Raw genomic sequence first — 23,005 nt, 5'->3', positions numbered from 1 at the left:
TGGTAATAAAACAGGTTTTATGTACGGCAAAAATTTCAATTGCTTATCAAACCTGTTCAAACTTAAAGTGGAAGCTCTCCTTTTCAGGGAATATAGAACTATATGATACTAATCAACAGGAAACAAAATCAAATTTTTATGAATCGGCACTTTTGAAAGAAAAATTTTTTCTATAAATTATAAAAAAAGTTCAGAATGCTATAATAAAAGAACTTTCACAGGTAAGGCCAAATGGAGGATTTCTTTGTAATCTTAAAGCAATTATCTCAAAAAGAAAAAAAAAAGAAGAAATCTGGAACTATTCCAGAGATAGAGCACTTTAAATTTTTTTCCAAAATTCACATCTCAAAATGGCATGCGCAGTGTCATCTTCAGTGAGCTGTACCTCGGAGCAGAATTTTTTTTGGAGAAAACAAAAAAATACATGTTCCTTATTTAGTCCTTAATTTTAATATATGATAAATTCAATAACATCCGAGACTACAAATGTAAGATTTTTTCCTAGCCTGCCTGAATTGATAAAGACTATGCCAAGAATGAAGACTGTGCACACGTCACTCTGCAGAAGTTCCAGACACTGAAGGGTTTGAAAAAAGATGTTGGTCCGATGACTGCTGTGGGTCTGGAGAAAATGATTTGGAAATTCGAAAAGACGGGTTCTTTTTGTGTGCAATGGAAAATCCGCACACAAATCAACCAGTACCACTTCATCCTGAAAAGGCTACTGTGTGGTGCGGGACTACGGCATCATTTATCAAAGGGCCATATTTTTTTGAAGAGACAGGTGTTTCCGGTCCTGTTACCTGTATCATCACTGGTAAGCGCTATGAGTGTCTTTTGCACAACCACATCATTCCAGCTCTCCGACAGAGTGGATGGAATAATATTTATGTAATATGGTGCACCTCCACACATTCCAAATCAAGTTAAGCAGCTGCTGAAGCACCATTTCAGAAATGTTAGAATTATCAGCCATCATTTCCCTACAGCCTGGCTGTCTCGATCACCTGATCTTAATCCATGTGACTTCTGGCTGTGGGGCTATCAGAAATATGTTGTGTTCAGTGTTCCGATTGAAAATTTAGCTGCATTGAAGGCATGCATTGCCCAACACATTCTGAACATGACCCCGGAAACACTTTAATCAGTTGTGGAACATGCTATTTCTCGATTTCAACTTGTTGGAGAAAACGGTGGACAGCATATTTAACATGTTTTGCACCAGTCACACAGAAATTAATAATCTGATTTGATTTTGATTGATGCTTTTTATGCTGTTTTTGGCCTCAGGACAATTAAAAACCAATTTTTCCCACCCGATGTATTATGACCTTGCCATTGTGGATGGGCTCACGCAGCTAACAGTATCATGCCTATATGCCCATGCACACTGAGTAGTACAGTTTGTTTAACGTCAAACTTACACCTTAGGCATTGTTGTATGACTTATTCGTCATTTGTGGTCAACCACTATTAAATTATGATGCTTACAGTGCCATCTATTGCTACATTTTGTAACTATTTATTTTTCTTCTGCCATATGTTTTCCCCCTTCTCCGATAATATTCTGTTGCAATTTGACATCATTCTGACCAGTGGTGTTATTTCTACAGCAGTTTGAAAGTTTAACTTCAATTATAAGCACCCTGTACATTACAAGTATCATTTCTTGTGAAAACACTTAATACACTCTTAAAATATGATGTACACCAGCATAATACTAGACAAAAATCAAAATACCATGCAAATAGACGCAGAACACCATTATATGAAAACAATGCAGTTCATGCCATGCTGAAGCTGGCCCACACTCTTCTTAAAAACCTCACACCCATTCCTACTATCAAAATTCAAAGACAAGCCATAAACAAATTAACAGAAAATCAATTTTATTCTCTAGATGAGTTCTGTGTCTTCATACAAAATAAATAAAAACATTTTGTTCTGTATGTTTTTCTGGCACACAATATTACGTAATTCATAAGCAATCTAATGATGATAAAAAAACAACATTTGTTCCTCATATAACAACAAACGTAAAATGTTTTAAAATTTAAAAAGTGCTGTTAAGCTCAAAACTTTAATTTATAAATTGTAAACTTCCATATTCTTACCTGTCATGTTCAGAAAAATCATTTGCATGGCACTCTGAAACTGTTACTTCAGAGACTGTATTGATTATCGAATGCTGAATAGATTGTATTGTTTTGTTGTTGTTAAGACACTTATCAGTCTGTAAGTAAGTGTGAGATGGGCACTTTTGTTACAAGGAGATCTTGCAAAATCAACATGTCATGCTGAAAAGCTTCAGATCACTTTGTTTTAAACAAATTATAGCAGAGTGGAAGAAAACAGCCTTAGAAATCAAGTAGTTGTAAATTGGTGATCAATGCAATTTATGCACACCTATATTATTGTTGAGAAAATAATTTGAAGATTGTTGGTCAAAGAAAAACTTTTTTCCTTATCCAAGTTACAAAGTTATTATCTAACCTCTGATAAATAACAGTGTGGTAAAGTGTCAAGTATTGAAGGTTCAGTAACCAGTCAGAGCAAATAGCTGAGAAGGAATGGCATCATTAACTTACTCATATGTGGTTATTCATCTACACCAGTCAACACAGTATTAAGGTATAGTCCATGCCTTCTATCTAGTAGAATGTTTCCTATGAAGCTGAAACAGTTTTCAGGACAAGAGGCTTGTGGAATGTGCCATTTGCTAAGTTTTGGAACTTAGTCTTTTTGTGAACCAAACTCTTGTGGTTATAAACCATTTGATGCACTCTATGTTAGTAAACATTAGTCACATCTCATGCAATCATCACAGAGACCCAGGTTGTACTTACAAATTCTTGTTTTAAGATTTGCCTGCTGAGGCATTTAAAATTTTCCACTCTAGTTATGTTCCACATTCCTACCCTTAATGGGACATTATTAGTGGCTTCCCTAACACTTCTCTCAATTCATTTAATCACAGTCCAGTCTTAATGGCAGTCTCTCCTAAGCACCCTCAAGTTTCTATCTCTCCCTCTGACATTGCTATAGCTGCAATGCTGCTTACATATCCCAATAACTGTGATGTTGCATTCAGCTTCACCTTCCTGCCTTCTCTTTCCATTTTCATAACTACTTTCTCCATGATTAAATTATAAAAAGCAATGACAGAATGGCTTCAACTTGTCTTAAATGTGTTCTGATGCTGAATTCATTGGACATCTCCTCCTGGTGTTGCAGCTTGCCTTTTGTCTGCACTGTACACACCTTTGCCAAGTTAATTAACCTCCTTGGTATGCCTGTTGCACATGCTTAATTTGTGTATATTATAACAAGCCTTTGAGGAATCTACAAATGGTTGAATTCCCAGCACTTCTCCCAGATTTCTCTCATGCTGAAAATTTGACTCACAATTGATCTTGCCTAAAGACCTGCCTGATTCTCTCCAAAAATGTCCACAAAAAGACCTTAGCTTTTCAAGAATTATTAGCACTTTGTACAATACACTTACTGAAGATATACCTATTTAGTTGTTACAATTCCTTTTACTGTTCTTCTTGGGCAGTGGGATAACGGTAGTTGACATCCACTCTTTTGGTGTCTTCTCCTTTCTCAAAACTTCACTTATGAGACACTACATTTCTTTCTGAAGCGTTTCACCTCCTGCATTCAACAGCTCTGCCATTATCCTGTCTTCTCCTGGCACCTTATATTTCTTCAGGTTATTAATATCACTTTATATGTCCTGTTGAGTCACTTCAATTTCTTCGTCCTCTACACCCTCTCCAGTTCCTCCTCTGGGAAGACGTTCTCAATATTTCCAACAAACGGATCAACATGACCAAATCAAGATTTTAAGTTCTGCTGTTTCCAAACACAAATCTCGTGTTTACAACTGTGTTGCAAATGGACTAAGCTTGTAATCCAATATTCCCAGTTACAACATGGGCTAAGTAAAAATTAAAAATTTCTTACAAGTAATAGTTATAAATTATTCACATATACAAAACTCATTAATATGCTGCTCTACTGCTTTGACTCTTAGCTTATGTAACACCGCTTTCACAGAACAAATGATAAGTAACTTTTGTAATGATTTAAACACATCATTTCTAATTGACACTGTGGGTCATTTTATATTAATAACAGATAATTTCAACCATTAAGTAAAAATGGCCACTTTTTGAACTAATATCAAATCAATGCTGGAAACTGGATTTAAAATATAAATCAGCAGTGTAATTCACACACTTCGCCTCTAATGAAAGGACATGCCACATATCACAATAGGTGTCTCCTGTTTCAAAATGGAAATCTTGCCAATGGCTCAAAATTTTTAGTGTAACCCACTCTCTTATTTTCACAAATCTCCACTCCAACATTATTCAGTTGTTGCATGAAATCGAAATTGTTCTTTCAGCAATATTGCAACTTTACCTGAATTGTCTTCCAGAGCATTTTTTTAGATTTTGTTACACAAAATTGTTGGCAAGGAACAAATCCCACTTGTTATCATTACATAAGGTTTCATTCTGGACTTCATTTAAATTTTTTGAACTTACTATCCAGGTGGAATGATCTGTTGGACAACCAGTACCACTAACTCCATTCATAATTTGAACATTTTAGCAGGGAGTGTCGCATGGTTTTTTCACCATTCCAATTGTGAATAAAGTATGTAAAAAAAAAGAAATTAATTTCAAAATTTTGTAGACCATTTGTTTCCAAGTAGATTTTACATCTACCTTCTCACAATGTTAGTGACAGTGCAACTGAAGGAGTTGTGTGGGAATGTGCATGTGGTGTGGTTAAGAACTTAAAATCCAATCTCTCTCATCAACTCGGTGAAAATCAAAGTTCTAAACTGTTCACAAGTTCTATATGAGCTTAGAGCCCCCCACGTACTACTGCACAAAAAGATTTACCTTCACATTACACAGCAGAAACACTTCAATGGGCCCCCGTAAATGTGGTTACACTTAAAAAGTTTGGCTATGTTTGCCTATGGGGCACCAACTCATGTTCATCGCAATTTACCCAATGTTCCACAAAAGTATTTAATATAAATGCAGGCAGGATTTGCTACACAAAAATCACGTACGCCCTTACATATTTTTTAAAGTTTCACAAATTTGAGTTTATTTCCAATAATAATGTAAAAACATTGAAAGCCACAGTTCACAACAAATTAATTTCAGAAGCTGACAAAGTTTCTTAAGACCTTGGAAGTGGTTAATAAACCATTATTAATTGCATGACCTATCTTTAGAAAACCATTAAAGTTCCACAGTATCAAAAAGTATAAATTCCACAATGGCTACACATTGAAACCTTCGAAGTATGGCTTGTATCATGCACCACCCAACAAATAACAAGTCCATCAGATGCCGAAAGATTTCTATGATCGAAAGTAGGAACGCTGAATGATTCACATACACAAACTAGTCGCTATTTCACTGTTCATCAGGTAAAACTTTCTTGAAACACAGCCTCACTGCTTCCAAAAGTGTCCGAACATAGACTCCCCACTAAAAAGCCTGTTCAGCCAGGAAACCTCTTTCAAACACCACTGAAGTAAAATAATTATTGAATGTGAAAAGTGCAGAAATTCTTAATTTATACACATATGATACATCAAATCACATGGAAATTTTCTGAGAATTATTAAGCTGTTATTAGTTCTCTTTTATCTGCCATAGTTTATTTATAAACAACAATTTCTACGATTTTCCTCCATTTTTGGATTTATAAGTATAAATATTAACAAAATATTTAAATTACAAATTAAATAATTTCCTATACATTTAAAGTTTCTCTATTTATTTAGTAAGAATATCTGTTTTCAATTGCGTGAAATCCACTTTTCAGTAAATCTATTCCTACAGTTCTACGAGACGTATCTGTAGATCCCTCGTTTGTTGCAGTCGCATAATGCATTGCCGAGATATTAACTTTTACAGTTCAGGAATTGTTATTAACATTTAACTTACAATAACTTATAAACTAATGTGGGTACTGAAGACACATCTTCACATGTGGAATCGTCCACCTTTTCCACTTCGAAAGAGCCTACTGGCTCTTCAGTGACACATATTGTTCAGTATTTATTAATTTTGGGGTAAGCTTTAATTCTGCACAGGATGCGAAAAGTGGCCATGAGAAACGAACAGCCATTGTGCTGCCTAACAGACAGATATTTTCCCATCACATAGTCACCTTCTGTGGAGTATAGTGGAAAAATCGCCCTCTATGTGCTCCTGTCAAGCTGATTTCAGATGACAACAAGAATGTGACTCGATCTTAGCCCCACTTGTGGATCCACTGTTGCATGTTTGTGACTGAATAAAGTGTCTCTTTCCTTTACAACTGGCTGTTGTTTTACAAATATGTATGTGTAACACCACATAGATGATGATTTATGAAAATAGTGCAACCAAAAATTGGCCTTCATTTCGAACATCAGTCAATGAGGAGTATTATTTTTTTTAATTATACTATTTGCAATTCAAACACTACACAATGGCTAGCATATCAAACATTCAAAGTTCTAGGAGAATGTGAATAGTTTAGGCAACGTTGGGACATTTTGGCAGGTGGGTTACGGTGAGGTCGGAGTTGTGTTGGGTGGGATGCGTAGAGGGGCACAGAGGCGAAGGCAGGAAGAGGAGTTGAGGATGGGTAGTTAGCAAGTCAAAGGGATGCAGCAGGTTTGATGGCTGGGAATGCAGGAAGGTGGGGTGGCATGTGCACGGGCTGGGCATGTGATAAACAGGTACTGGAGCTGATGAGGTGCAGCACACAATGAAAGTGATGTGAATTGGGAGGAGTGATATGACAGAGGAAGGAGGAACTGTTGGATGGAGAATATGGGGACAGTGGGTTGTTAGAGACTGAGGCCACGAGTGTTATAGGAGCAAAAGATGTGTTGCAAGGACAACTCCGTTCTACATAGTTCAGAAAAGCTGGTGCTGGAGGGAAGGATCCAGATGGTCCAGGTTCTGATGCAACCATTGAACTTGAGCACATTGTACTCTGCTGCACGTTGTACCAGGGGGTACTGAACTTCGTTCTTGCCCACAGTTTGGCAGTGACCATCCATTCTGGTTGGTTGTCAAACTTACATTAAAAAAAGCTGTGCAGTGATTACAGTAGACATGATAGTTGACTACAAACATTCCCTTGAATGGATTCCTCACCACCTTCTACAATGACCATTTCTTCAGATTCTGCCCGATCCTATCCCTCACAAACATGGTAAGTGGAAACTCATCTCCTCTCCACATCACAGGTAACCAAGAACCACCTCTGTCCCCTCTGCAAGATATTGTTACTGTGCAATTCTAACTACATACATCACATCTCCAAAATTGAAACCAATTGCTCTCAAACACCTGCAAGGTCATTCCAGGCAACACATCCATACATTGTCAAACCTGTTAACATCCTACTCTGAACCTGGAGTACAGCTGCCTATCAACACCTGTCCTCCACAGAGTGGCACTGAGACCTCTCATCGACCCCTCACAGCACCCATGCCCTGCCTAGCTGTCCTTTTCAATTTGCCACATCCTCCAAAACTCCCTCCAAGCACTCCACAAAATCCAGAATCAAATCCTACAAAGTTTCAGTTCTATCCAAAGTCCTCACTTTCAGCCACCACACAAGTGTAACCATGTTGGGCTTGTCAAAGACCCATTCTCTCAATACCTACAGTGGAAACACTTCTTTGCTACCAATCCCTCCAACCAAAGCCAACCTAATCCCAGCTCTGAACCTTGTTTCTCCCAATTCAAGCCACCATCTGACCATGAACCCCAACCCCTGCCCCTCTAAACACCTCCTGGTCACCTTCCAGGAATTCCTGACCTCTAACTTGGTCTCACCATCCTCCCCATGTCCCTTCCTAAGGACACCAATCTCTCAAAAGAAGAAAGGTCAGCCATTCACGCCCTCAAAACAGATCCTGATCTAATCATCAACCCTGCAAACAAAGCGTACACCACCGTCATTATAAATCACAGTTACTACCCGACAGAATGTTCCTGCCAACTATCTGACTCCTCCACTTACTAGCTCTGCCACAGAGATCTCATCCCAGACGTCCAACATAGTCTTCAGTCCCTACTGTAATCCTTAAGCACATCCCAGAATCTTTACCCTGAGTTCATCTCCATCCTCATCCAACAGCCCACACAACAACCTTCTACTTGCTTCTCAAAAATTTACACACCCAACAATTCTACATGTCCCACTGTAGCAGGTTATTGTGCTCTTATTGAAAGATTTTTGCTCTTATTGATCAATACATCCAGCCAATTGCCTGAAGCCTGGCCTCTCACATGAAAGTCACTAAGCATATCCTTTACTGACTGTCTACCATCCCCACTCCTTTACGCCAAGATCCCTACTCATCACTGTAGATGCCACCTTCACATAAACCAACATCCCTTATGACCCTCACCATGCAGCTACAGATCATTTCCTCTCCCAATGTTCTTCAGACACCATATCTCATGCGCATACACCTTACCATATCCTGATGCACAACTACTACTCCTTTGAGGAGGAGATATACAAACCAATCCATGGCACAGCCTTAGTCACCCACATGTCACCCTCCTATGGCAACCTTTTTATGGGTCATCTAGAGGAAACCCTCCTAACCACCCAAAATGTCAAACACCTTGATGGTTCAGGTTCATTGATAATATCTACTTAATATGACTCAGGGCCAACACGTCCTGTCTTCATTCCTCCAAAACCTCAACACCTTCTCTCCCATCGGCTTCACCTGCATTTAGACAGCTGTCACCCTTTCCACACAGAAAAAAATGACTCCCATACAGCCGGCCATCTTAGACAGCTTATCTGCAGTGACAAGAATTCCCTTGTCCAGGGTGCTGAAGGTCTCATGAAAGCCATCACAGACAGGCATAACCACCCCCACACCCACCCCAACACCTAATCAGCAAACATATTTCCCGTACCATATCCTCACAAACCCCTAATCCTCCCACCATCCACAAGAATCAGCTACAATGGAGCACTTCCACTGGCACCCATTATCACCCTAGACTGGAACAACTGAACCATATTCTTCATCAAGCTTTGATTATCTATCATCATGCCTGGAAATTAGGGAAATCCTAAACAAGATCCTTCCCACCCCTCCTAAAGTGATATTCTGCCACCCACTCAATGTATACAACATCCTTGTCCATCCTTATGCTGCTGTCACACCCAACCCTTATGGAAGACCCTGATGCGAGACCTGCTCAATCCACCCACCCAGCACTACTCCAGCCCTGGCACAAGCTTACCTTATCCCATCAGAGACATGTTCACCTGTGAAAGCAGATATGTCACCATCCAACCTTGGTGCAATCACTGCACAGCTTTTTAATTATGTTGGTGTGACAACCAACCAGCTGTCCACCAGAATAAATGGCCATCGTCAAACTGTGGGCAAAAACAAAGTTGACCACCCAACACTCCTGGTTTCAACCTCCACTAACCCACTGTCCCCACACATTTCACCAACAGTTTCCCCTTCCTCTGTCCTATCACACCCTCCAAATCCACACCCCCATGTCATCTTCAGTGTGTGCCACACCTCACCAGTTCTGGTAACGATGTTTCACATGCCTTACACCCCCTCACCTCCCCATCTGACTCAACCCCTTCTCTACTACAGTGTGTGTATGTAGGTGGGGGATGGGGGAGCAGCATGCCGACCTATGTGTATACTCTAGCTCGGCAAAGGCTTTATTCTGAAAACTAGCAAATTTTCTACCTCATTTGTGTGTGCCTGGCAATGACTCTTCACTTGTGCTATTCAGTAAATGGCCTCCTTTACTCCTAAATTATTTACTTTTTATACAGTGCTAGTGAAAATAGTCATATCACCACAGAAATCCAGTTAATCTAAAATGGTTCCTCACAATGAACAATGAAAAAAGAATGTAGAGAAACTCTGTGACCCTGGAAGAGAGGAAACATTGCATTCCACAACTGTTTCACCTTTGCAAAGAAGTGCATTATATCTGATGGAGATTATTTTGGTGTGAAAAATACCAACACTAGTATACACCCTTTTTAAGTGAAATATATTTCTTTGAAGTGACATACCTACAAACACTTTGAGATAATGATTTACATTGCAAAATTACAAAGAAAAGGGATGCTTTACCTTCAGAATGTGAAACTCCAAGTACTGCTGAAAGAGACAGAATATAAAGAAAACGCCTATCACAGAAACTTTTAGTTCTCTCCTTGGGGTATACGTTGGGAATTGGAAAGGAGGGGTTGGTTACTCAGACATCAGTTTTAGAGGGACTCAAGTATTGTGAGGACAAGGGAAGAGACAGATGGAGGATGAGGCAACACAGAAAGCAGACAATCAAAGATAGTATATTACGTAATTAGTGTGGCTTCAGTCCAGAGTTGACAGAAGGATGGAATGAGGTGTGAATATGGATTGACAGGAAGAGAAATGAGATGTAGAATGAACAGTACCAATCAGAAATAAGAGGAAAGCAGAAAAGAAGATGTCTCCCCAGTTTTCTTAGTTTACTGTTGTCCTCACCACAAGTAGGTCACTCTTGCCCATGTGTCTGAATCGAATGACCCTCCAACTAATCCTTCTTTTCTCACTGAGGAGGAACAACTTAACAGTTCTCATTATGAATTTTTCTTTCTACTTTCAAGTGTGCCTATCAAAACTGATGGAATTTCACCTCCTGAAGGAAAGTTCTTACCAGCAATTTTGTCTCCATTCTGATTTACAGTTCTCTCAAATGAATGCTCCTTTTGATGCAATTCATACTTATACTGTTTGATAAACTATCTACACAAGTTTAGGCAAGAATAATTCAGCAATTCTTCCCAAGGTTAATGACACTGTTTCTGTTTCTTATATTAAGCACTAAATCAAATGTAATGTATCTGGCAAACCATTTTAGTGCAACACCAAAAGTTATTTTGATCTTCTATTGCCGAAAGATGTTAATGCCATCTTCTGATGCACTTACATATTTTACCTTTAATAATGGATTTTAAAATTGCATTGTTTGTACTACTGCTGTTTAATACATAATTAGCTCTTGCCACTGCTGCTGCTGCTGCTGCTGCTGCTGCTAATTGTGGGTTTAAGGAGACTAAACATCTAAGGTCATAAGTCTCCTACACATACCCTAGGACGGAACCAGTACACCTCACCTGTCTGTGTCTAAGAGTAAATTCTATGTGCAAGGGTGAGAAAGTTTCATAAATGTTTGCTAAGTATTTAGCAAAGGCGGAAGGTGGGTACAAGCCCAGTATTCCTCTAGTGGGATGTGGAAAACTGCCTAAAAAGCACATCCAGGCTGGCCACCATGCTGGACCTTGTCATTAATCTGTCTGGCAGATATGAATGGGGGCCAGTGCACCTCCCCGTACTGGAAAATGCAATTGGCGTTTATCAACTGTTGATGCACTTCTTTTGTCACTTCATTTTTGTAAGTATGGGACCCAAGTACTTGAATTCTTTAACTCATTCAAAGATATGCCCATCAACAACAACAGAAGGAAGAAGAGCTTGACGGCTGTACAAATATAATTCTCTATGACCTTAAACAATGTTGATCTGACCCACTGGCATTTCAGCAACTCTTTCTTTCTCCTATTGTACAGATTCTGAATATTTTCCAGATCTGCAATGGAATGAATTAGTAATATAACATTTTAGCATGTTTAATACATTAATGGGTAATAATGTAGTTTTTTTCTTTTTATTTCTCTAAAGGGTACTGATCAGAGCACTGGGTCGGAGTGGAACATAATTTCACACATGGTTGAATCTGCATTGGTCTCCGTTCCTGGTTCAACTGATCCATTATCTGGCATCATTATTCAAATTACAATCAAACGAGATAATGAATCGTACAAAACACTGTTTGTTGGGCCATTCATTGGTAAGTAGTATACCAACAATTCAAATAAGACATGCTGTCCAAACTCTTCTGAAAATCTTACTGATTTTGAATAATGTTCTGGATGAAATTTTATAACAATATTACCTTTTCTCGTACAATGACTAAGGAAAAGATAGATTGCTACTTACAGAAAAGACAATATGTTAAGTTACAGACAGGCTCAACTAAAAGATCCTTACACATTAATTTCGGCTCAGAATGAGCTGCTGGAGATGATGGTCATGTGTGCGTGAGGTGTACTTGCTTGTGTGAATGAATGTGTGTGTGTTTACTTTTCTGACACAGGCTGTGGCCGAAAGCTAATGTGTGTCTTTTAGTTGTGCCTTTCTGCAACTTAATATGTCATTTTACAGTACGTAGCAATCTATCTTTTCTTTAATTGTTGCTATTCCAACCTGGAGTTTCATTGTTTGATTTTCTCCTACAATGATATAAATAATGACTCAAAATGGGGAATAAAACTCAGGTAGTTAAACAAGATAAAACTGTGGAAAAAATTCGAAACATAATTTTTGGTAAGACACAAAATCTGCTTACGCAAATAAACTTAATAACTAAAGGAGGTGTAAAAGTGTTCAATAATAGCTACATTTAAAGAGTGAGAGCTGAAAATATGAGGGACAACAAAGAAATATATTCATGAGCTGTTGAGTTAGATACATAACAAATGGCTTGCAGCTCATACCCTTTGTCCTGTTGGTGACAGCTACATATGGTGGCAAGGACCACATGAAACATCAAAAGTGATCTTGCTTCAGACGTATTCAACAGTCAGACAGCATGTTACATGGTAGATGTAGGATGGAAAGGGGGGTGGGAAGGGGCATGAGCACACTCACAATCTCATATCTGTTGAATGTTCCTCAAACCATTTGTGACAGAGTTTGTGAGTGATACTGTGGTTTATTGTCTTGCTGCAGGTACAAGCTGCTCTATGAGTGTTATAAGTGAACAAACCCATACACATGATCAGACAATATGTTCCAGTATCATTTGCAAGTGAGAGGTTACAGCATACATGTCACATATTGCATTGCATCCCCTGTAAACATATCCCTATATGAGAATATCTCCACCACCTTCCTGCAAGGGTCCCTGGTAACAATTTGTATGGAGTGTATCATGTAGTTTTTGAAGTAATCATATTCTGCCACTGGCATTTACTGACTTACAGTGCACTCTGACTCTTCAACAAAGGCAACCTTTCTACGCACCCCATAGTGAGGTGCTGCTTTTGGATGGTATAGTTATTCACTAGTTGTTGCCCAGCAATGAATTTGTGAATGGTTTGCATCGGTGTGGTATACGTATGCATCATGATAGTTGGATGCAAACCTTGTCACCAACATACTGTTGCCTACAGCAGCTGACTCTTGTGGCAGTAGTTTTCCACGGACTGAGGCACTCAAAGTACTCCCTTGACATAGTGGCATGAGTAGAGTCCAGTGCCCATGCGATATTGAAGATGAGACACACATTAGGCACCCACGATCTGGTCACAATCAAACGTGCTGATAATGCATGTCTTGTCATCCTGTGCCCAACTGTCGTTATAGACAGTACATGGTCTGATGATATCCTACTCATTTGCCATAATGACAGAGGTGCTCTTTATCCAAAGCATCAGATGTCTGTGGTTCAAGTATTCAGAAGTTTATTGTACTTGATGCAAAATGCTAATGTGGAAATGAGGAATGAATCTATACTTCTTATCTGTATTTCTTTTATCAGCATATATCCCAATCTTAAACAATCTCTTCGATACTTGCAATATTTGACTGTTACATGTACTTAATATTTTGCACCAATATCAGTCGTCTTATTCTCACATCAATTCATCCCCTCTCAATTTCAATTTCTTCTCTTAGTGTACAATAAACCTAACATTATTTAAGTACATGTGGAAAATTATCTTCCAACCTTTTCTTGCTTGTGTACACATCTGACAGTCCCACCTTTTATTCCTTCTGTTCACATGTACCCCCTTGCAATTCTTACTGGGTCAACATATGTCTTCATTTCCCAATATCCTTTGTTGGCGTTTCCCTTTATATTACACCTAACCATCCACTACTGTAAGAAAAAGTTTATTGTAAATAAATCCACAGGTCACTCCTGTATTTGCCAGTATACAAATAAATACTCAATGCATTCAGTGAAAACAAAATCACCTGACATGATATAGATAATTTTCAAAGGATTTTGCAGCTATCAACCATTACTTAACAACTCTCACGAAAATTAGAAATAAATTTTAAAAAAAGTCTTGTAACATAGAAAATGAGGTGAGGGAACGGTACAAGAGAGACAAACTTCTTTGCAGAAGCAACTGATGTAGGTATTATTAATTACATAAAAATGACTGCTAAGTAAAATCTCACTTCTGCTCGTCATCATCAGTAAGGTAATGTGATCAATGTAAATAAGTTTTTAAAAATACTTTCTGTTTGATGATGCACATGTACTTCACCCGAAAAATTATGTTATGTACCTGAGTGTACATATGTTTAATTTTTTGTGACAAGTTCTGACATTAATTCTCCAATATATTTCTGAATTTTGGACCTATTCCACATACATGGCACCATTTTACTTAGGATTTGTGAGAAGAACAGTATTATATCTTTTCTGTATGTAACATATACTCTGATAAGCCAAAACATTAAGAACACTGCCTAATGCGATGTTGGATGCCGCCTGGTGGCGTTGGAGGTACGTGACGTGGTAACAAAAGTATGTAAGCAAAGCAGACATGGACAAGGAATCACCAGAGTGAAGACACGGGCTACAAATGGGGAAATCCATTGAGATAAGTGACATTGACAAAGAGCTGATTATTGTTACGTGGAGCCTATGAACAAGTTGTTGTGGCGTAGCAAGACAGCCACGCCACGGAAGTAGCTGAAAGGCACGCGTTTAGCAGGCAAGTTATAGGTCTGTAACAGGATATGTAATTAATGTTATAAAGAAAAGTACGTAGCTTCTGTAATACTTAACTTTAATCCATCCTTGGTACATCTGGAGATTGTGGTGATACAAGTGAGACTCTTTAGATACATGTAATGTTACTAATGGCGCCTTGCTAGGTCGTAGCCATTGACTTAGCTGAAGGCTATTCTAACTATTGGCTCAGCTAATGAGCAATGCTTCGTCCGTGTAGTCACTAGCAAAGTCGTCCATACAACTGGGGCGAGTGCTAGTCCGTATCTCGAGACTTGCCTTGTGGTGGCGCTCGGTCTGCGATCACACAGTGGCGACACGCGGGTCCGACCTGTACTAATGGACCGTGGCCGATTTAAAACTACCACCTAGCAAGTGTGGTGTCTGGCGGTGACACCACACAAGTATCTCAAAAATGGTGAAGCTGGTTGAATGTTCAGATGCTATTGTCATGAGCATCAATGGAAAGAGGTATGAGGACAGTGTAACTATCACTATGTGCTAAAAGATTGGACATCCACGATTCTTCACAGAATGTAGAGCTTAGAGGCTTATCTGCTCTGTAAAGTAGGATAGATGGTGATCTGTTACATCTCTGCCAAAAGAGCACAATGCTGGTGCATACACAAGTGTTTCGGAGCACACTGTTCATCATACTTTGTTGAATATGGAGCTCCGCAGTAGACCACCCCTACGTGTTCACATGTAGATCCAACGACATCATCAATTACGATTGCAGTGGGCACAGAACCATCAGGATGTGAACATTGATCAATGGAAAAAAGACGGGCTCTTTTGGTGAATCTCAGTTTTGCTGCACTAGCTCGATGGTCGTCTCCATAAACACCATCATCGAGGTGAATGGCAGCTTGAAACGTGCAGCACACCATGGACACAGACTGTGGGAGCAGTATTATGCTATGTGAGAGATTCTCCTGCACTTGCATGGGACCTGTGGTAGTAATCGAAGACACGCTGACAGCTGCGAACCACCTGCACCCTTCACATTCTTGATGTCTTCCCCGACATTGATGTGATCTTTCTGCAGTATAACTGTCTGTGTTTCAGAGCCAGAACCATGCCACAGTTGTTTGAGGAGCATTATAGTGAACTCACACTGATGTCTCAGCAGCAAAATTCACCTGATGTAAATCCTATGGAACCCATGTGGGTCGTTATCATGCACCATCACCACATACACAAATCAGCGACCCATTATTTACACAAAGTACACGAACTGTACATATACATCTAATGCCGTATATCTCCACACACCTGCCAACTGTCAGATCCCTGATACACAGGAGCAGTGATGTATTTTTTTTCCAAAGATGGACAAACAGGCTATTATATTAAGTAGAGGACATCATGTTTTGGCTCATCAATGTATACTCGATTTACAAACATGTTCTACATCCTTGCAGATCTCCTCACTGTGGATCCATATAATAAAAGGTTTGCCAATCTAATCTAACATGAATTTATTCTTAATAACAAGCAATTTTCAGTTTATTCTCTTAGCTTTTAGATTTAGTAAAAATAACATGGAAAGATGACATTAACTGTTCCACTGATTAGTTGGGAACAGCTGTGCAGAATCAGTATTCTCAACAAATACCATTCTTTTTCAGCTTGCATTTTGATGACATTAGTGTCATTTTGGCTTCCTCCTGATGGCCAATACAAAATTCTTTGTTCTTGTTGTGGTATGATCATACTGTCAAAATTTATAATTGAGTTTGGGAATCTGTTGCCAACTCCAGCTTACAATGTACCACCTATTTGTAAGTATGGCTTATTAATTAAGTTTACACATATAAAGCTGAACAGTGAAAGGCAAGGTCCAACTGAACTTTCTGTATGTCTTACAGTGTTTGCATATTGTTCAGGATTAATAGCAATGGCTCTTTCGCTTTTTATTTCCACTCTTGTCATCTGCCTCACACGTTATAAGTTTAGATGTGCTCTGCCAAGGAAGGTGTGTTATATTCTGTCGAATAAGTACTTGCACGGAATTCTGTTCCTGCCACCAATAATGAATACAGTAAGTAAATGTTTTACAATACGTTCTTGCTTTATTAATATGTTTTTTGTCATTGTACTAAACCATGCCTGATGTTTCAGGAAGACTACTCTTATGCAACTCTTGACGAGTTAGGGTCAAACAACAAAGAAACTTCTCCAGAAGAAACAAAAAATACAGAACAAATTCAGCAATACTGGACAATCTTAGCCACTGTAATTGACCGTATTTCCTGTTTTACCTATGCTGTGTATTTAAGCATTTTACTTGCAACAAACAGTCCATAGTACATGCATGTTTATTTTGGCAAGCATGTCATTAAGTGATTCAAATCTTTAGTGAAATATCATTGACAGCTTATTTTATGATGATCCAGACATGGCATGTTATAAAAAAGCTAACACAAAATATGACAACCATAGTATGTGTAATGTTTTAAATTAGAAATTACTACTGAAGTACGTAAAGTGGCAAATAAAAAAGTTAGTGTTTGTCCAACATGACACACACACACACACACACACACACACACACACACACACACACACCACCACCACCACCACCACCACCGAACTATGGAGCACAAGATTACATTGGAATAGAAACTAAAAAGGAACATGACAGAAAAGATTAAGAATTCTGAAATCGGAAACAGCTTATGCATGACATGTAAGTATAAGTGAAAGGGGCAAGTAGCTGTAATTGTAAAGAAAAAAAATTAATTACAAAGAAACTGGAAAAGTGAATGTGTATAAGAACTAAAAAAAAAAGAGATGAAATTGAAAAAATGGAAATTGACCCATGCATTGTTCCTAACGTTACTTTGCATTCATTTCATTCTACTTCTTTGTTCTGAGTTCTTTGATATTATTTTTCATTTCTGCCTTTTTTAACTGTTTCACTTTCCCTATCATTATCTTTTACCTACCCATTTGTTGCTCTTCTTACACATTCCCTTTAGTTTCTTCACCTCTGCACTTTTACTGAATTAATAAACATGCCTGCCTGCCATAGGACTCGACCAATTTTTCAGCATTTAGCATTTGATATGCTGTGTTTCACACAATGTTATCTAAGCATGGCCAGCAAACAAATACATGATATTCCAGTTGCTACAACTATTCAAATAAGGAACTACAACCTGTGAAACAATGTTACTGACACGTGAATTGTTGTAGTTTCTTGACTTTTTTTTCTAATTGGTTTTGAACTACGATGTTGACAAACTATTAAGTCTTTGCCTTTCAAATGTGTAGGCTACACCATATAGGGAACACAAAAGATCTATACCAAAACTAAACCAAAGGCCAACAGATTGAGTTGGAATGCTGATTGTTCCATACTGCTGTAGCATCATTTCCTGCTTAAAGGAAACAGATCTAACTGAAAGACACAGATCTGACAAAAAGCTAATGCACACAGAAACTAAAGAAGAACTCCTGTCCTGTCAGGGCTAGTATATTACTATGCATAATTCAAGTTACCATAATGTGTGGGGACAAGGCTATAATTAATTTCAATAATATTTCTCACCTCTTTCCAATTTTCCTTCTTTCATCTCTCCCCTTCCAAATACACTTTGTCACACTTTCTCTTAAAAGAGGAATTCTTCCTTGTTTCCAACATAGATCTTTTATATGCCTTTATTGTGACTACATTTTATTTAGTTCCCTTCGATGACATAAACATAGCTGCCATCCTTGAAGAAGCTTTCAGCAGTCACATGGCAAATACAGAGGATGTTACTTGGGTAATTACTACCTTTGTAATGAACTAGCTAATTTGGTAAAAATGCTGAATGTTAAACTACAGTTGGGGAATATGAAGTTTATTATTAGAGGTAAAAGAGAGACTGAGTGTACAATGTGACTGTATGTACTGTGTATTTCGTGTGTGTCTTGCCAAATTAACTGTAACAGACACAGTAAATTACTATTGGTTATCTATCTTGCAGATGTAGATTTGTGGAACACATAGTTTTACATTTATCCTGTAGTATGGAAATAGTTTGTCTAGAAACACTTGGCCCTGTTCCATTCTTTATCTACCCAGCACTCTCTACAGATCTTAGGAACTGTAAGTCAAGTTTACAAATACCTTGTATAATGTGGATCATACCGTAGCTATAAGAAAAAAGTCACTTCATACAGCTAGAGTGTAAGAATTATTAAAATGTTTGGAGAAGACAATGAACAAAACACAATAAAGAAGAAAATTATGTAGTTCTGATGGTCAGACAAGTTAGTCAAATAAAATGGTGAAATACATAGTTTTTTTAGTGTTGTTTGACACAAGAAAATTTAACAAGGGGGTTGTTATCAAGAGTTCTCTTCTGATTTTGCTATGTATGTATGTATGTATGTATGTATATAACAATGTAATATCCAGGCTGGAATACCAAAAACATTAATTAGGATAGATTGTTACTCACTGCATAAAGGAGACCGTGAGTGGCAGATGGGAGAATTTGAAAGAAGACTAAGCTATTGGATGAAATCATTCATCAGAAAAACACACAAACATTCATATATGCAGGACTGGTAAAGGTTAAGGCCAGCAGGGTTACAGGAAAAAGGATATATATCAGGGAGAGTTCCCACCCGTGCAGTTCAAAGAAGCTGGTGTTAGTGGGGAGGATCCAGATGGCATAGGCAGTGAAGCAATCAAGTTAAGCACACTGAATTGCACAGTATGTTCAGCAACTGGATGGTCTGGGTGCAGCTGTCCATCAGTTCCACAGTTTGGTAGGGGCCATTCACATGGACAGACAGCTTGTTAGCAGTCATACCCACATAGAAAGCCACACAATGGTTGCAGCTAAGTCGGTAGAACACATGGTTGCTTTCACAACTGGCCCTGCCTTTGGTCAGGTAGAAGAGGCATGTGAAAAGGTTGGAGTAGGTGGTAGGAAGATGTATGAGACTGGTCTTGCAACTAGTACTTTTACAGGGATATGAGCCCTGGGACAATGGGTTGGGAGCAGGATGGAATAGGGACAGCAATTTATCCTAATTCATATTGTTATCTGTGCAATATGATACTGACAATGTATTGATGTTTCCGAAAATTTCAATATCCAGAAATAATGGCCTGAAATAAATGATTTAAGTCTGCACAGAAACCCTGAGAAGGTCACTGCTACACCAATCTCAGACAATAAAGAGCCATTAAATGAAGTGGAAATGTGAAGCAAGTAAAAGAGAGAATATTAGCATGTGAGAAAGTTTGTAATAGTGCTAAAATTATGTTCATTTCAGGAAATAGACTTATCGTACCACAGTACTTCATCCAACACAGAACATGATGCTAGCATAGTGATGCATGTGTGGAATCAGCGGACAGAAGAGGATCATCCGCAGTGCCAAGTAGATATTGAAAAACACAATGTGATCACAGCACATGATGACACCAACTTGTTCACAGGGACTTGACTAACGATACAGTTTCACTCATGGAGTGGATTTGGCACAGGAACTATGCAATAAGCATTGATCTACCATATTTTACAGACTATAAGACACACTTTTTTCTTCAAAAAATTACCTCCAAAATGTAGGTGTGTCTCATGCTCAAAATTAATATAAAAACATCCAATGTTTGATTTAAAATTCTTGCCAGTCTTAAAAATGGCCATATACTCAATGCCACTGGAAACATCTCTCTATCTGGCAACATTGGATTCAACTAGCAGTGGTAGTGCACCAATGCAACAAACATTAGTTACGGGGGTTCACAAGCTTGCTAACACTGTCTTCCTCATACACTGCCATCACAAGCTCAGAACAATGTCTGGTCTATGATGCGTCATCGCAATCATTGGTGCCAGTGGACTTGAATTGAAAGGATTTGTGTTACTGATAACAATACAATATTTTTTTAATATCTACTTTCATAATGGAAAAAAATAAAAGGTATTCACATGATGTGAGCTATAAAGTGAAAGTAGTATGTGCAGAAGAACACTGAAACAGAGTAGCAGAGTGGCATTTCAGCCCTCCACCAACAGGAAAAATCATTCACGATTGGCATGCTAGTAAAGTAAAACTGAAAAAAAAGGGAGACTAAATGTCAAATAGAAAATTGAATGCAAAATAGCCAGAATTAGAAGATGGCATTCTGAAATGGATTCAAGGACACTATCAAACTGATACAAAAATGATTCAAATACACACACTTAAACCTGCACTACAGTGGAACTTAACAGACTAAAAGTATGAAGAGAAAATATTATCTTTCCATTGCTTTATTATTCAACATTGAAAGGAAACCAATGTGGAACTGAGTAAATAGTGAATGTGGATGAAACTCCTCTGACATGTGATGTGCCATGTAACAGAACTGTTGCCATGAAAGGGCTAAAACTGTTAACTATAAAAACAATATTGTGAAAAGGAAAATTGTAACTCACCATATAGCGGAGATGCTGAGTCATAGGCGCAACAAAAAGACTGTCACAAATAGCTTTTGGCCAGTAAGGCCTTCATCAGAATTAGATGGCAAACACACACATGCATACACAAATACAACTCACACACACGACTGCAGTCTCAGACAACTGAGGCTACACTGCCAGTTGCCTGAGACTGCAGTCGTATGTGCGAGTTGTGTTTGCGTGAATGTGTATATGAGTGTTTGCTGTCTAATTCTGATGAAGACCTTACTGGCTGAAAGCTATTTGTGACAGTCTTTTAGTTGTGCTTATCTGCAACTCAGCATCTCTGCTATATGGTGAGTAGGAACTTTCCTTTTCACAATATTATTCCATTCCATCCTGGATTTTCCATTTTTCAACTACAAAAACATGTGGACAATAGTCCATAAAATATGATATTGCATCAATCCTGTATAATGTAATTGGATAGATAAAAAATCTACTCATCAAGCAGCTGCAGGAGAAAACAGAGCTTGGTGAGTAGATTTTTTTATCTATTCAACTACATTATATTTTCAAAATTGATTATTTCCATCAAGGGTTTGATACTCAGAGCCGCAGACTGGACTGGTGGCATGCACGATACTGCATGACCTCCCATTGTAGGAAAACTACAAACATTATGTACAAAAATAGTTGGCATGCTGCATGAGAAATGTAACTTGGGACAAGTCCCATTTCAGCCCATCCCACATTCATGGTCACTCGTGATAGTCATTACTGTGATAAACACAGGTTGGTGGCTTGTGCTGTGGAAAAGCACAATAGACATACGCAAAGCGTGGCGGTTCAGGGCGTTGTGAGGCCACCGCTTCTGCATTTTGATAAATATGCAAACAGGTACAAATTCTGTGACGTGTGATAAAGAATGGATTATTAGCTTTGCTCTCAATAATGAGATTTGCAGTTGCTCGTTTTACGCATGCACCAGCCCGGGAGACATTATAAAGTGAAGCCTACAGATGCAGTTAGTTGCTAACAGTCAGTTGGAGCAAAAATTCAAATGGTAGGCTATTAGCGTATTCAACTTTAAAGATGTAAGTTAAGTTAAGTGTATTAGTAATAATAATAATAATAATAATAATAATACTGAACCACAATTAAAAGAAGGGAGTGTTGCTCAAGAGAGAACTGTTTATGGAAGCTAATTTTTTTTTAAATTTTGTGACATAATTTCATCACTGTAATTCAATAATCTAAATGATTAATGGAAAATCTCATATAAGATGTGAAACAAATACTAACAAAGAGATAGAGGGGCTGGCCAGTACTTAGCTCAGTACAGCCGATAGATACACATAAAACAGAACTGAAAATTTACATTCCTAGCTTTCGGAACTTTGTTCCTTCATCAGGGAGGAGAGAGGGAAAAAAGGGAAAGTGGATTCAGTTACTCACAACCCAGGTTATGAAGCAACAGGGAAAGGTAAACAGGGAGGGTAGCAAGGATGGAGGCATGGTTGTCAGAGGGAAGCCAAAGATATTCTACTTTAAGTACTGTGCCAGCTTCAAACCAAAGAGGATGCATACAGAAGTAAAGAGGTATATAGTATAAAGATAAACACAACTATGTAGGATGAAAAGATGCGTGAATGGCTAAAGAGGAAAGGGAAAGAGGAGAAGACTGAAGAGTGAATGGGTGTG

The 23,005-nt window shown here is 38.4% G+C and overlaps 2 protein-coding genes across 4 annotated transcripts in view; one reads left to right on the top strand and one right to left on the bottom strand.

Moving 5' to 3' along the window:
* Window positions 1–18,875, top strand: part of LOC124794995 (neuronal acetylcholine receptor subunit alpha-10-like) — a 48,605-nt gene extending 29,730 nt beyond the window's left edge. The window contains exons 7-10 of one of the 2 annotated variants that reach the window (XM_047258747.1): window positions 11,777–11,945; window positions 16,538–16,690; window positions 16,778–16,950; window positions 17,031–18,875. In XM_047258747.1, coding sequence (XP_047114703.1) covers window positions 11,777–11,945; window positions 16,538–16,690; window positions 16,778–16,950; window positions 17,031–17,216 — 681 coding nt within the window. In that variant the 3' untranslated portion in view covers window positions 17,217–18,875. The remainder of the gene's footprint in view (window positions 1–11,776; window positions 11,946–16,537; window positions 16,691–16,777; window positions 16,951–17,030) is intronic. The other variant, XM_047258748.1, reaches the window with a different exon arrangement.
* Window positions 1–23,005, bottom strand: part of LOC124794996 (vesicle transport protein USE1) — a 126,909-nt gene that overhangs the window by 86,543 nt on the left and 17,361 nt on the right. The gene's annotated exons all lie outside the window — the stretch shown is intronic.

This window comes from Schistocerca piceifrons, chromosome 4 (genome assembly GCF_021461385.2).
Source record: "Schistocerca piceifrons isolate TAMUIC-IGC-003096 chromosome 4, iqSchPice1.1, whole genome shotgun sequence".
In the NCBI taxonomy this organism is placed as follows: Eukaryota; Metazoa; Arthropoda; class Insecta; order Orthoptera; family Acrididae; genus Schistocerca; species Schistocerca piceifrons.
This window is presented reverse-complemented; position numbering and strand designations above follow the sequence as displayed.